At 35.4% G+C, this 16376-nt stretch overlaps 1 protein-coding gene across 1 annotated transcript in view; it reads left to right on the top strand.

The window, feature by feature from the left end:
* LOC113853684 (DNA-directed RNA polymerase III subunit 2) overlaps positions 1-16376 on the top strand; it is a 43136-nt gene that overhangs the window by 21463 nt on the left and 5297 nt on the right. Inside the window, exons 26-33 of the mRNA XM_027484202.1 lie at positions 4971-5048; positions 9434-9573; positions 9676-9766; positions 10614-10741; positions 10844-10973; positions 11057-11187; positions 15682-15807; positions 15888-15943. Of these exons, the coding sequence (XP_027340003.1) occupies positions 4971-5048; positions 9434-9573; positions 9676-9766; positions 10614-10741; positions 10844-10973; positions 11057-11187; positions 15682-15807; positions 15888-15943 (880 nt within the window). The remainder of the gene's footprint in view (positions 1-4970; positions 5049-9433; positions 9574-9675; positions 9767-10613; positions 10742-10843; positions 10974-11056; positions 11188-15681; positions 15808-15887; positions 15944-16376) is intronic.

Genomic DNA, 16376 nt, shown 5'->3' with positions numbered 1-16376 from the left:
GTGCGTTCTTGTGAAGGAAGATGGACATAACACACACAACCAAAGGTTCGAAGAGAGGAATAATTGGGTGGGTGACCAAATAACCGGATAAAAGGAGAATCATTATTTAATGATGTAGATGACAAGTGGTTTATAAGGTGAACAGCAGTGGAGAGAGCTTCACACCAAAACCGAGGTGACACATAAGACACCAACAACAGGGTGTGGACAACATCAAGCAAGTGGCGGTTTTTTCTTTCGGTTATCCCATTTTGCTGGGGGGTTGAGGGGCATGTCCTTTGAGATATAACACCATTAGTTTGCAAGAAGTTCTGAAAAGAATGAGAAATGTACTCTCCTCCATTGTCAGAGCGAAGAATTTTAATTTTGGAGGAAAATTGGGTCTGAACATAAGCATGAAAAAGTTTGAAAGCAGACAATACTTCATCTTTAGCGCGCAAGAAATAGACCCACGTAAAACGACTATAATCGTCAATGAAAGTGACAATATTTATAACTTGCATGAGAAATAATTGGTGTCACCCCCCATACATCACTGTAAATCATATCAAAAGGTTTGTCTATGTTTGATTGATGTGTCGGAAAAGGAAGAATTTTACTTTTGCCATGTTTACAAGAAAGGCAATCAAATTGAACAACATGAAGAGGTGGGGACTGTTTATTTCCAAGAAAACCAGTTTTTAACATGTGATGCAGTACATTGGAGTTTGGATGTCCAAGACGCTTATGCTATATCTGATAATCAACAGTAGCAGAATTACAAGAAACAAAAGGTAAAGAAAGATTTGGAGACAAAGGGAAATGAAGTGGAAAAAGGCGTCCAATTTTAGGCCCCGTCGCGATTGTCTTCCTTGATTGTTGATCCTGCACAAGACAACCAGATTTTGAGAATTCTACAAGACAACCATTGTCAACTAATTGACCAACAGAAATTAGGTTATTAGTCAGACCAGGAGAGACAAAAACATCGGTTAGAGATGAAGAAATATCACCAGTTGCTATGATAGGTAAATGATTTCCATCAGCAGTATGAATCTTGAGATTTCCAGAATATTTGGTGATATTAGTAAGAAACTGAGCATTGTTGGTCATATGGTTGGAAGCCCCAGAATCAAAGTACCAAGGTGAAGATGTAGAAAAAGGTTTACCTGAAAGTCCCAAGGCAGAGAATGCAGAAATGATCATTTGTTGAACCATTTCAGGAGTCAATGTTGGAACTGGAGCAGGAGCAGGATGTTGGACAGAGGCTGTATTCGTAGAACTACTAGAAGTAGAGGAACTAGCCAATGCTGTAAAAGCTGTTGCAGATCGCTTTGGTGGTCTTGTTGGGCATTCTTTAATAATATGGCCATCCTTTTTGCAATAACTACAGAATTTTGTGGATAGTGTGAAGCATAATGTCCAAATCCTTTGCAACAGTAGCATTGAACAGCACTTATGTCACGGCCTTTTGGTTTTCCTTGTGCTGCGTAAGCCACTGGGACAGTAGAGAAGCTTTGTTGGTCAATGGTTGATTGTGTGAGAAGATGTTGTTCTTTATGAAGCAGTTCATTGAGGCATGTATCTAGTGAGGGTACAGGGTCTCTATTCATGAGATTAGATCGGACACCTTCAAAATCGGATCTCAATTTCATAAGAAATTGATTTCGTTTAGTAGTGTCATGAATTGATTGCATTGAAGTAAGACCATCAGAAGTCAAATTTTCATAAACTATGTCAGTGTAATCTGCCCAAAGATTCATGAAATGAGAGTAAAATTCAGAAATGGAGAGACTATCCTGTTGAGAGATGGCGATGTCATGTTCAATCTGAAATCTGCGTGCAGTGTTATTCTGACTATAGATTTTCTTCAAATAGGCCCACATTTCTGCTGCAGTCTTGAAAGGTCGTAAATTCTGGATAATGTTTGGATCCACAAAACCTATGAGCCGCGCCAGGACTTGAGCATCCTTGACCTCCCATTTGCGATGTTCATCCTTCTGTTGGTCTTTGTTAGGAGCAGGAGTGCTACCATCAACATGACCCCAAAGATCTCTTCTTTTGACAAATATCTGGAATTGGAATGCCCAGGCTGAGTAGTTCTTGCCATTTAGGCGGACCAATAATACGTCATACTTTTCAATAGACATGATGCTAAAGAAAATGAAATAGTAACTAAGGACCAAATCTGGACTAGGATAGAATTGAGAAAAAAAACAAGGACCGTAAAAGCTTGGACTAGGACAATGATCGGAAAAATTGGGACAGGGCTAGGCTAGGATCGTAAGCAAGACTGATACCATGTCAAACTTAGAGAAATGTAGGCAGAAAAACTGTCTTCTCCTGCTGGAGAATTCTCTATATATACTGTTTAATACAAGCTGATTTTCAGCCCAATAATTAGCTAAACGGCTATATTTACATTTATCCTACAACTTAATTAAGGAGAGAATAACAGTTACAATCCTAATTAAGAAAAGAATAACAGTTACAGTTGTACAATACAATTGCATATTAAATGTCCAGCTGTGAATTTGCTGGTTTTAATGACCAGAAAATTTGCTCATCAATTCCATTGACATGTTTCACATCCTTTTTAGTTTTGAGCATGGGTTCTTCTAGGAAGGATATACAGTAAGAATTATGATTTATTGTTATCCTGCAACTAAATATATGAATGCTTAAGCTATTATTAAATTAAAATCCCATAAATGGATTTTATCTTACATGTCCCCATTGAAGTAGCTATTGGTGCAAGGCTTATCAATAGTGCTAGGCTTCATGTCACAGCCAAAGGTAACATATTCTATCTTAAAAAGAAAATTACTGGAACTGTAGTTTTGAATATTATTTGATAAGTTGAAAAGGGTGAACCTTGGACAACAGTTTGCCTTGTGATCTAAAAGTCATGGGTTTGAATCTTGTAAATAGCCTCTTACTTGTGTGGGTAAGGCCGTGTACATCTACCCTCCCCATATCCCACTTGATGGAACCTTGTAGGCTGAGTATGTTATTTACAGTAAACAACATAAATACTTTCCTAAAATAAGTCCGAAAGCATGTTATCTATCAATCTATTGTAATTTTCAAAAATTATGGCACAAACAATGTGGGACTGTTACAATACTCCCCCTAGAGCTAGTGAGGTCATGAAATCTCTCCATTGGTAGTCCTTTTTCGAACACCTTTGCCAGCTGAACTCTTCATGGAATATAGCTATAGTAATTGTTGTTTACATGTACATCAACATGCATAGGAACTTTTGAGGAATTTTCTTAGGCAATATATTTATTATTTCAATGAATTATCTAAATTCTTTCAACCTGTATAAATTCATTTCTGATATTATGTATTTACTTTCCCCATGAATGTAGATTCTAATTGGATAAGTGATGTTCTCACTTAAGCATTTTCGGTAATCATAATCTCTAAAATCTCTTTTGCCTTTAGTCTTGAGTTGGTCTCACAGTGCGTTAAACTTGCTTCTGCCCTGGTCAAGAACCTACCATCTGGTCTGGCAGATATGTAATTGTTGACCCATCATCCACTGTCACTGCCACCAAATGTTTTTGTGACTTGACCGTGACATACCCAAAACCTTGTTGTTGGAAACCCCTCCATGCATTTCAAAGTGCAGTGCCCTTATTGCTGCAGGTTAGTCAGGCACCACCTGCCTGACGTTGGGCCACGGTATGTTGGCACGGGTAATTTCCTATAGCTGTAGCAAAAATCTGCCTGCCCTCTAAATTATTCAGTCAGTTAGGTAGCTAGGATTCAGTGTGAATATATATTTTACATCTCTATTACTCGTAATCAATTAATACAAGAACAGTTTTAGATTTTTGGAGTATGTTTGATTTCTATTTTAATAATAGTTTTCTGTTTTTAAAAATAAAATATAATACAAATTTGTATTGAAATTTTTAAAAACAGAAAACTGTTTTTGAAAAGGGAAACAAACACTCTTAGTAACCCTTTTTCTCTCCTCTCTTTTGCTCTTTCTGAAACTTAGTAGTGCTTTGGCTTGTGGGTCTTCCTCGTCCATGTTAGAATTCCCTTCGGCCTTTCATTTGCTACCATCTCTTGGCCTCTATTAACACAGCTGATCCATCCCTGCTCCCATTCGATTCCCAGTCTTCTGAAAACAGCCTCCTGATTTTTCCATTTTCATGCAGCTCCATTATCACTTTTTGAAAGATTAATAGTGACAATTATTTGAACTGGTACATCGCCATTGAGGTTTGGTTTTTGGATAAAATTCTCTATGACCATTTAATTAAGAAAGCAGAAGACATTGATGAGAAAATCTAAGATGAATGGCCAAAGATAGATTTTGGTCAGTATCCTTGTGGCAATCTGTTGTTCGAAACTCAGGTCTCAGAACAAGAGAAAAACCAATAGAAAGTGCTAGTGGGACAAAGTAGAGAGATTTGAGTGAATCTAAGTTTTCAGAATCTGAAGAATGTGATTTTCAGTTCTAACAAACTATTAAGAAGATCATCCTTGTGTAGTTGCGTACGATGGTTTTGTTAAAGCTGTACACAACTGTAAGAACTGTACGTACACTAACTTTATAACAGTAGAGTAACTCCCTCACTAATATCTTTTAGTACAGAACTGCAGTGATCCAGCGATCTCTCTGCTACAACCCGTCAAACTTGGATGGGTTTATCAAAGAGAACTGATGAGAAACATTGAGTTTCTTTTGAAGTTCTCCAAATCATAGTGAAGATAGAGTTTTTGTGAAGATGCTAGTAGTACATGTATTCATAGCAGGGACTTTTCTTTAGCACATTTTCTCTGATGAAAAATAACTTTTTCCATATGTTTTATTCTCTCGGGTTGTGTGCTCTTTCTTCTGTTTGCATATTGTGTGTTGAGGTCCTGTATATTGCTTCACTCAACGTATTTTTTTTTAAGAGATCAGTTGACCAGTGTGGAGAAATATCCATACTCAGAACTTGATGAACTTTATATCTGTCATTTTGCAGCTAAACCGGATGGACAGCTTGCTTTACCTATTGGTTTATCCTCAACGGCCTTTGTTGACAACAAAGACAATTGAGCTGGTGAGTATAATTTCAATGGTTACTTTATTAATGAATCGACACTTGAGACAGAAGCCAAAACTCATTTAGGGTATATCTGAATGCTCAAATGTCATTCAACAGTCATTGAATTTATAATTACGTTCTGTACAAACTGAATCCCTTGATTATAGGAATTGACTGAGTAATTACAGCTGATCCTAATTACCTTATTTACATAACATATCAGATTTCTATATACAAGAAAAGAATGGTAACTACCTTAATAATGGAAATATTGAGATTCTCAACACTCCCCCTCAAGCATGATGCATATATATCATATGCATCAAGTTTGTCGCAAATGTATGTTATTCTTGGGTCTTCAAGTGACTTAGTAAGCATGTCAGCTAGTTGGTTATTAGAATTCACAAATGATGTAATATTCTCCCTAGAGAGAACCTTCTGACGAATGAAATGGTAGTCAATCTCTATATGTTTGATTCACTCATGAAAGACAGGGTTAGAAGCATTGTGTAAGGCTGCCTGGTTATCACAAATAAGACTCATAGATCCTACCTCACAAAACTTTAACTCGAAAATAAACTGCTTTAGTCATACAAGTTCGCATGAGGTAATGACCATTGCTTGATATAGCTTCAGCACTTGATATAGCTACAACATTTTGCTTTTTACTCTTCCAAGCAATAAGGTTACCTCCAATCAATACACAATATCCTAAAGTTGATCTTCTATCACTTGGACAACCAATCCAATCTGCATCTGTGTATGCAATAATATTAGTGTGGCCTCCGTTTTCATAGATTAATCCTTTCTAGGAGAACCTTTGATGTATCTCAAGATTCAAATCACTGTGGCTTACAACACTAATTGCGAAGGGCCTAGTCATAGTAAGATAATTCAATTTCCCGACTAATCTCCGATATTTGCTTGAATATGAATACAACTCCCCCTGATCCAGCATAAGCTTGACATTTGTATCATAGAAGTATCAATTGGCTTACAATCCAACCTTCCTGTTTCCTTCAAAATATCAAGAGCATATTTTCTCTTAGATATGCCAACAGCAGTTTTGATTGAGTTACTTAAGTCCCAAGGAAGTATCACAATCTACGTAAGTTGGGTGATACCATTATGATCATTGCCTATGATAAAAATGTCATCTACATAGACAATAAGATAAATGCACTGATTAGTAGAAGAGTTTTTATAAAACACAGTATGGTCTGTCTCATTGAGTCATTCTAAACTGTTAGAGTACTGTACTAAATCTACCAAACCATGCTTGAGGACTTTAAGGCCATATAAAGTCTTACATAACTTGCAAACAAATCCTTGTGACTCCCCCTGAACAACAAAATTAGGAGGTGACTCCATATAAATTTGTTCTGCTAGATCACCATGGAGAAATGCATTTTTATATCTAGTTGCTAGAGGAGCCAACAACGTATAGTAGCTATGGATAAGAAGAGGCAAACTGAGGTCATCTTTGCAACAGGTGAGAAGGTATCGCCATAATCATCCACGAAAATTTGTGAGTAGCCTTTAGCTACCAATTGGGCTTTTAGCCAATGAATTTGTCCATGTGGGCACACCTTGATAGCAAACACCCAACTTTATATTTCCCAGGAGGAGAGGGAACAAGAGTCCAAGTCTAGTTAGATTCTAACGCCTACATCTCGTCAATCATAGCCTGCCCCTAGATGGGAAAGTGCCTCCTGGACTGTTGTAGGTAGTAACAAAGGAAATAAAAGACACAAAGGCATAATGGGAAGAGGACAAATGGTGATAACTTAAGAAATTATAGATGGGTGAGGATTTTGAGTTGAATGTGTACCTTTTCAAAGGGCTATTGGTAAATCAGCAGGTGTCTCAGATGCATCAGGAATAGGTAGAGCAAATGACGTAGGAGATGGATTGTTTGAATCTTTGACAACTACTTCCTTCAATGGAGCAAGACCAATGTTGTTAAAGGGTGGCCATGGCAGAATTTAGTGGCGGAAAATGTAGAAAAATGGCATTTACGCAGGAAAAATTGAGTTTGGCACTGACTCGACCTGCTCCAAAAAGAAAATCCGTGAGCCCAAATCCTAAATCACATATTTTCTTCCTTTCTTCATCACTGTGGAGCGGGGGGTCCCCCACGTGATGCTTGCTGTGAAGTATTTCTTTAGTTGCAGAGGTTAAGCACTAATTGTAGTATCTAGTGGGTGTACACTTTTGAAGTGTAATGGAGAAAGAGAACGAAATTCTAATCTTGCCCTTGCTTTATGTATTTTAGGGGATTTTAAGGGCAAAATAGACTTTTCCCACTTAAAATTTTTACCCTCTCTTCTCAAGCGGTAAATTTTCTGAAGGGTAAAATATTTAGGGTTCTCTCTACTCTGTTTTTCTTCCTTCTTCTCTAAACCCAACTTCTCCTTCATCTCCTTCACTATTTTTGCCAGAGAATACATCCTTTCCAGCTGTTTTCCGATGTCCATTTTCCATTTTGCTTCTTTGGGCTCTGCTCCTCTTAGTTTTTCCCTCTCCTATTCTTTTTTTCTCAATTCTGTTTTTCCCTCTCCCATTTTGTTTTACTCCCCCATTTTTTTTGTTTTTCCTTATTATTTTGTTTTCTTGATTCTATTTTTCTGTTTTCACTTCCAAGTTTCCTTCTCCATATTTACTTTTTTGTTATAACTTCAGCTTTTTTTCACTATTGTACAACTATTTTATTCTTTTTTCTCAAAACCTTCCTTCTTTTATATGTAGTTAGTTTTCTAGTTTTATATCACATTTTGCTCTTTATTATTATTATTATGACCGCTATAACCTGCCATGGCATCCGCCATAATTTTATGGCAGTTTTTTGCTTTCTGTCATGACCCGCCATTCGCCCTGCCTTTGGTAGCAAAAGGACAAGGAATAGCAAGTAAAGAGGGAGTAGGAATAGCAGGAGTCTCTGGCACATCAGAGATTGAAGGATTAGTCACAAGAGGAATATAGTGAGGAATGGGAAAAACTTGGGAAACCGAGTTTGAAGAGACTAATGTGATGAAACATTGTGTATCTTCAGAAAATGTGACATCAGCTGACCTATAGAAGCGATTAGTTGATGGGGAAACCCAAAAAGAGACACTTAACAGCATGAGCGGATAATTTGTTAAGACTTGGAGTGAGATAATGGACAAAACAAGTGGAACCAAAAACACATGGGGGAACTATAGAAGGGGAATCATTAGGAAACAAAATTGAATGAGGTGCTTTGTTATTTAAAGCAAAGGATGGCATCCTATTTATTAAAAAAGTTGTTGTAAGGACAACATCTTACGAAAATTTTGAAGATACATTAGCATGCAACAAAAAGAGTTCGAGCAATTTCAATAATATGACGAGATGTTTTCAGTTGAAAAATTGGTACTGGACAGAATATTGAATGAATATTTCTCATTAAAATTTTACAGTGTACAATGGTGCCCATTTATACAGCTATGGTAATTAATTCTATGTTAAAATCATGGGTGTCAATCTTACCCAATTATACTAATTACATAAATAAAAAAAGAAAAAAAAATAGGGAAGGAAATGAGAATATTTTACAACATTTTCATTCTGCAATACCATTTTGTTGAGGGGTGTGTGGACAAGTGGATTGATGAAACATGCCATGAGAAGTCATAAAATGATTATAAGATGCAGAAAAGTACCAATAGAGCAACTAAATTGTGTTTGAATTTCATTGCCAAAATTCAGAAAAATTGTAAATAATTTTGAGTGCTGTTTCATTAAGAAAATTCAAGTACATCTTGAGTAGTCATCAATGAAAATAACAAATACCTATGTCCTAAGATAGAATTAACATGACTAAGATCCCATACATTTGAATGAACAAGATCAAATGGAGATTTTGCTTGACCATGGACAGCACTCGAAAAAGAGGCATGATTCACACTCTTAAGACTGCAAATGAGAGAGGTGAAGAACCATTTTCTTCAATTTATTTAGACTTTGATGACCTTGACGACGATGCAAGAGAAGAGGGGAATTTGTAATAGCGCAAACAACAGAGGATGGAGGTTGGAAATAATGGGAAAAATTATATGGATTGACGGTTCTTTGGACTATGCATTTTGTTTTATCAGGCTCACGGAATGTGAGCTCTAATACCAACTTGAGACAGAAGCACAAAACTCATTTAGGGTAAATCTGAATGCTGAAATGTCATTCTGAAGTCATTGAATTTATAATTACATTATGTACAAACTGAATCCCTTGATTATAGGGATTGACTGAGTAATTATAGCTGATCCTAAATTACCTTATTTACATAATAAATCAGATTTCAGGGAAAGAATGGTAACTACATTAATAATAGAAATACAAAGATTCTCAACATTGACTTTGATTAATCTATTTCATTTTAGGTTGGATATGATAAGCTTGGAGCTGGTCAAAATGCCACAGTAGCTGTAATGAGCTATAGTGGTTATGATATAGAAGATGCCATTGTCATGAACAAGTCATCTCTTGATCGTGGTTTTGGTCGTTGTATAGTTATGAAGAAGTATGCAATTTTATTTGGTGATTTTATGCTTTGGTTGCTGCATATTTCATTATCTAAGCTTTTAAGTTAGCATTGATGAGCTTGATGTTCCCTGCTGTATAGGTACAGTGCGATCATTCAAAAGTATATGAATGGCACATCAGATCGAATACTCAGGCCCAATAGAACAGCAGACACCACAGGACGTATGCAGGTAATAATGTCATTGTAGAAATTAATTTATTTATTTTACTATATTTATCTGCTTAATTTTTATGTTTTTCTCTTATAATCCATTGGTTAATGCTGATTCTCTTGCTGGAATGTGCCTATTTGACAATTTTTATTTTGGTTGCCTTCGAAGTTTTTGCCGACTTGGTATTAACATTGTCTATACGTCAATCAAATTAGCATCTCATTTCATATCATTTGACACATTATTTTATCTTTCTCCTTTGCTTTGCTTGAAATAGAAGATAGGATTCTATTGATGAGATATCCATTATCCCTGAATCTGTAATGAACCCAGGAACGGTAGAGAAACAGTGAATACAAGCTATTTTTCCCGGGATTTTGAGAGCCAGAGATCTCTCCAAAACCAAGATTCAATCAGACACAACACCCTTAATCTATTCTCTATATCCGTTCAAATATAATATCTTTTCCCCCTATCTTTTATGGCTTGTCTCTGAAAAATTTTGTTCAGATTCTGAACAACACTCTGACTAATCACTCTGATATTGTAATCTGTAGCATATACAAAATCGTACCTCTAAGTTGTGTAATAATTACTAATGTTAAAATCATGCTTGCAAATCAGACTAGTTGTGTGTACTAATCACTCTGATATTGTAATCTGTAGCATATACAAAATCGTACCTCTAAGTTGTGTAATAATTACTAATGTTAAAATCATGCTTGCAAATCAGACTAGTTGTGTGTCAAGTGTTAACATACACTACACAATTCCTTATACTCTCTTACCCATTATTATTAATTTGAATCATTTAGTTGTCTGAAATGGTTTCTTATTCCATTAGATTTTTTCTTGCTTCCTGTAGATACTTGATGATGATGGGATTGCTGCTCCTGGGGAAATTATGCGGCCAAATGACATTTACATCAATAAGCAATCACCAATTGATACGCGTATTCCAATTACAGGATCTGCAGCAAATTTGCCGGATAGGTTTGTGTTTTAATTTTTGTTGTAATTTTGCTTCAATTGTAGGGAGGTATTGTTGAATATATGTTGATTCAAGTTTTTTCTAAATATTTTCTTTATATCCAGTGCATATCGGCCAAGTATACAAACATTTAAGGGTCATGGAGGAGAAGTTGTTGATAGGGTGGTTCTATGCTCTGATAAGAACAACAACATCTGTATCAAATTTCTAATTCGTCACACTCGTAGGCCTGAGGTAAATTCTTGTTTGGTTTATTATTAGTGTGTTTTTTGTTCGAAGTACTGTCTTGATTTCTTTATCTGAATTTGTTTTCTTAGCTTGGGGATAAATTTAGCAGCAGACATGGGCAGAAAGGAGTTTGTGGAACAATTGTCCCACAAGAAGACTTCCCATTTTCTGAGCGAGGCATTTGTCCTGATCTGATTATGAATCCTCATGGATTTCCAAGGTAATATAGTTCATCTACTTGTCAATTTCCTCATAAGGTAAGTGGGGAACCTACCTATACAGGGAGACCTTTTTATTTTAGGCAAATAATTGAGTTGAAGATGTCCCATATTATTAGCTTAGAATATGGCTGAAATACTCCATACAAGACTTAGGCAATCTTTTCTCAAGCTAGTTTTAATCTTTTCTCGAGCTAGTTTGAGTTAGGCCCAATTAATTTCTAATATGGTGTGAGAGCCTATTAGTATTAAGTTTAAATGTTGGGCCCCTTGTTGATGTTCAGTCTTCCAAACTTCACACTTCATATGTACATCCTAAGCATGAGAAGCAAGGTAGTTAAAATCAGGATTTTACTTCAAATTGTTAAGGGGAGTATAAATTGCAAATTGAATCTTTAAGATTTTACAAAAATCATATATACATGAAATGGATTTATATTAAGCATATAAAATATCTTCAATTAAAAAAATAAAATAAAAATTAACTCACTAAAAGTACTTAAATAAACATGCATTGATAGATCATAATTCACGTTCCATGAGACTATCAAGCATAATCCATAAAGTAACAACCCAAAACAGCACAAATCACTACATTTTTGACAAATTACAAGGTATAAACACAAAATAAATATGAACTACTAACTAGTCATATTTTAAGATGTCTAATCTAACAATTTTGCCACATTAAAATTATAAGGATTCATCTCCTTCAGCTTAATCATCCAAATTCAGCATAGAAGCATCATCAATAACATTATGTCTGGCTTGGTTTTGAACCAAGTTCTCATCCAAGTCCAAATTGTCCACATCCAAGTCCAACCCTTTAATATCCCTAACATCATTTTCTCCAATCCACTTATCAACAGATGAAATATCATAAAGGTCTAGATCACGAGCTCTCATAATTTACTTTTTTTTTTTACCAATTTTGAATTGGCCATGACAAAGATAATATCATTCATTGTCTTTTGCTTCAAGTGATTTCTCCTCTTGGTATGGACCTAGACACATTCAAATATAATTATTATAAGCAACTAGTAGGCTTGTAGTTAATTGAAAAGAGCATTACTAAAATTTTACCACATCAAAAGGTACTCTCATTACATTTATATCTTGATCTTAATACACGAATAACAAACTTTTGAAGCTTAATGTTCATCTCCATACGACCCCCACCAATCAGTTGGGCCTTCTTCTGAATTGTTGCTCTAGTTAAGGGGCTACTGAAAAAGTCTTTTCTTTCTTGAAATTGTAAGTATGAAGATCAACCTTGACTTGTTCTTCAATATCAGGCATCATTCTTGCCATACAATCGCATAGTCCTCATTTAACTTTAAGATTAACTTTTAGTCCAAAATTATAATGTAATTGAGGGTTGAGACAGCAACATGCAAAGGCTTATAGAGGCACATAATTAAAAATAAAATAAAATGAATGAATTTTCAAACAATAAGCAAAAGACTACAATATTTTAATTTTAATTAAATTTGATAGATAATCAATTACTTCTTCTTGATACCATTGAAAGTTGTATGGATGGACTCTCCAGTTTGGTCCATTGCCTCATAAAGAAAGCCTATGGCTAGCTTCTCATTTGAACTAACCAAGTGATTAAATGAGGTGCACCCTTTTATCAAATCAAAACATTCCTCCAAAATTGGGTGTCCAAAACAACTTCCTCCTCCAATTTTTCCTCTCTTGTCCTAGAAAACTTACTAGACTTCCATTCATTGCCTGAGAAAATTTTTAACAAAGCTCCTTTGTTCTCATTAAGCCACCCCAAAGTTAAATATAAAGTGACAAATTGAATGATACCTAGTCTTACCAAATCTTTTCCTTTTGTGAAGCGCTACAACTTGCAATTATGAAATGAAAGAGGTCCTTGAATAAATATAGGTTGTGATTCTTCTGCCCTTTGGAATTGTTTCCTCATGGAGGGTATCTTTTTCTCAAAGTCTTCCAACATTAGATCAATGCAATGTGCAACACTAGGAATCCAATATAAATACTTCCTTTTCTCATCAATATCTCTTCAACAACTTTATAGTTTGTTGCATTATTAGTCACTATTTGCACTGCATTTTCTTGACCAACCTCTTCTACAACTTCATCAAGTATCTTAAATATTTTGTCAGTTGTTTTGGTGATGTGGGAAACCATCAATTGACTTAAAAAATACTTTACCTTTAGGGCTGTTCACCATGAAGTTAAGAGTGGTTGTCCTTTTATCAATCCACCCATTTGTCATTTAGTGCAACCAACACTTCCAATCAGCCTTATGTTCTTCAATAAGCTCTATTGTCAACTTCACTTCTTGTTTCAAGTACTTCATTCTAGTCTCATGATAAAAGGGTTACTTAAATCCTATGTTGTGTTGTGCAATTAACTCGTGACAAGACATTCTTCACTTGCCACTTTGAAAGCTATGGCATTGTTGTGAAAAAACTTTGTAATTGCTTGACATGCATTCTCCCTTATACCCTTTCTAAATATGTTGTTTATTGTGGCTTGCAGACCAACACCTTATTTGTTGAAAAACTCTTCGATCCTAGCACTCTCAACTTTGGCAACTTCAGTGGCTTTTCTCTTTTCACCAATTTCTAAAGAGTCTTTATTAGCTAATTTTTTTAATCAAGGAAGTAATAATCTCCATCATCTCCCTAGTACCTTTTGGCAGGGCAGAGTATGCACTGAACTTTCACAATTTCTTGAACTGAAAATCGATAATTCCATCCCATATCATCCTTGTTTCCATGAGCATTCTAGGGAACCAACCTATGAGGTATACTTGAAGAGCCAGGAGTAGTGGAGCTATTAGTTGCAATTGGGACAGACCTAGAATCGTCACCACGTGAGCTTTGACTAACACCCTAGTTTATTTTCATGGAATAGAATCTCAAGTTTAATTGTGGTTTCCATGGTAAAGTTCACCTTTTAGTCTATTAAGATGTCTTACATTGATTAGGAATAGATCCAAAATACTCCTTATAAGGGTTAGGGCAGTCCTCCCTCCTATGAGCTAGCTTTTAGGAGTGAGTTAGGACCAAGTTTTTTAACATGGTATCAAAGCCTATCAAGTTTGAATGTTTAGTTGCCCACAGATGTCCAGTCTTGTTGGATTCCACTCGTGCAGATGTTCAGTCCTGCAAATTTCACGCGCTAAATGTTCAGTCCTGGGCGTGAGGAGGGTGTATTAAGATATTTCACATTAGTTAGGAATAGAGTCAGAATACTCCTTATAAGTGCTAGAGCAATCCTCTTCTTATGAGCTAGGTTTTAGGAGTGAGTTAGGCCCAAATTTCTTAATAAGTGTTAAGATGTCCCACATTAGTTAGGAATAGAGTCAGAATACTCCTTATAAAGGCTAGGGCAGTCCTCTTCCTTTGAGCTAGGTTTTTGGAGTAAGTGAGGCTCAAACTTCTTAACATGGTATCAAAGCCTATTCATTTTGAACATTGTGTTGCCCACAGATGTTCAGTCATGTTGGGTCCACCCATGCAAATGTCCAGTCTTACAAGTTTCACGCACCAAATGTCCAGTCCTGGGCGTGAGGGAGGTGGGTTAAGATGTCCCACATTGGTTAAAAATAGCCAGAATACTCCTTATAAAGGATAGGGCAGTCCTATTATGAGCTAGTTTTTGGAAGTGAGTTAAACCTAGATTTTTTAACATAATCCTTCCCTTAACATCTAAAATTATGTACATAAGAGGCCTAACAAATTCACAAGCATTAAAAATACCAAGAATTAATCAAGAATTCAAAATTAATAAAAATCCTCAAACATTCATTACATCTTCATAAATTTGAATTTGAGCTACTCCTAAACCAAGAAAACTACTCATTCATTGTTGGATTACAAACCAATAAAATAAACTTAAGACATAGCGGAAAAAACAAGATTAATTAACAATATAGTAGAAAAGAGAAAGAATCATAATCTTTACCTATAGGAGTGTGTTGCTCTAGTGCATGAAGTTTGTAGGATTAGACATCTGCATGAGTGGCCCAATAGGATTGGATATCTGTGGGCAGCCCAATCAAAATGGATAGGCTTTGATATCATGTTAAAAAATTTGGGCCTAATTCACTCTCAAAAGCTAGCTCATAGGAGAACTATTCTAGCCTTTATAAGGAGTATCTAGCTCTATTCTTAGTCAATGTGAGACATCTTAACATCTTTCAATGCTACAAATTTCTTATAAGCAAATAGTAAACTCAAATTTCTTTCAATAACCAAACTGATTTGAATTCTGAACTTAGAAATTAATGTTATTCTTGACCACATATTTTAAAATATGACATTTATAGAATGCAAGGCTGTTGTTTGAATACTTGTCTAGATTCATTAGCATAGTTACCACAGTTTAGACTATTGGTCAACTATAGTTATGATTTCTCTTGTATGCTTAACATTAAAACAATTTTATTTTAAAATAAATATATACAATTACAAGATGTTTGAACATGGTAACATTTTTTTTTATGGTATCAGTCGAATGACTGTTGGAAAGATGATAGAGCTTCTTGGAGGGAAAGCAGGCGTTTCATGTGGTAGGTTTCATTATGGCAGTGCTTTTGGGGAGCGAAGTGGTCATGCTGACAAGGTTGAAACTATAAGGTATCTTATTTGTCTGTCGTATGACATTCATTCTGTGGTTTATCCATGTCTGTATTCTCATACTTTTGTTGCTCCTGCAGTGAAACTCTTGTGAAAGCTGGCTTCAACTATAGTGGGAAAGATTTCATATACTCAGGTTTTCTTTTTCTTAGTTATCATTTCAGGTTGTGGATGAAAGGATTTTGTAATATTCTATGGGATTGAGAAGTAATATTACCTTTGGATTGGCATGTATATATGGTCAAATGTCTGGTTAGATCCGTCAAAGTATATTTTATATAAGAAGTTGAATATGCAATGATTATGAATTGGACTTTTGGCATTGTTTTTACTGGATCTTTGAAGTTGCAAATAAAATTTGAATAGTTAATTTCTTAGAGCAATATAATTTACTGTTATTTTTGGTAAGACATTTAATTGACTATGTTTAATAGATTTTGAAAAGAAGTCTTTATTCCAGTATGTACTTTATATCCATGATTGATAGATATGTGAAAGCATAAAGGCAGAGTTGAGAAATTTTTGTGCCTTTTCTTGGCCTTCTCCAAACAATTTTGAATTGTCAATCT

This window comes from Abrus precatorius, unplaced genomic scaffold (assembly GCF_003935025.1).
Source record: "Abrus precatorius isolate BTA unplaced genomic scaffold, Abrus_2018 Scaffold11, whole genome shotgun sequence".
Classification (NCBI taxonomy): domain Eukaryota; kingdom Viridiplantae; phylum Streptophyta; class Magnoliopsida; order Fabales; family Fabaceae; genus Abrus; species Abrus precatorius.
The sequence above is the reverse complement of the archived record's forward strand: the minus strand, read 5'-3'. Positions and strand labels throughout refer to the sequence as shown.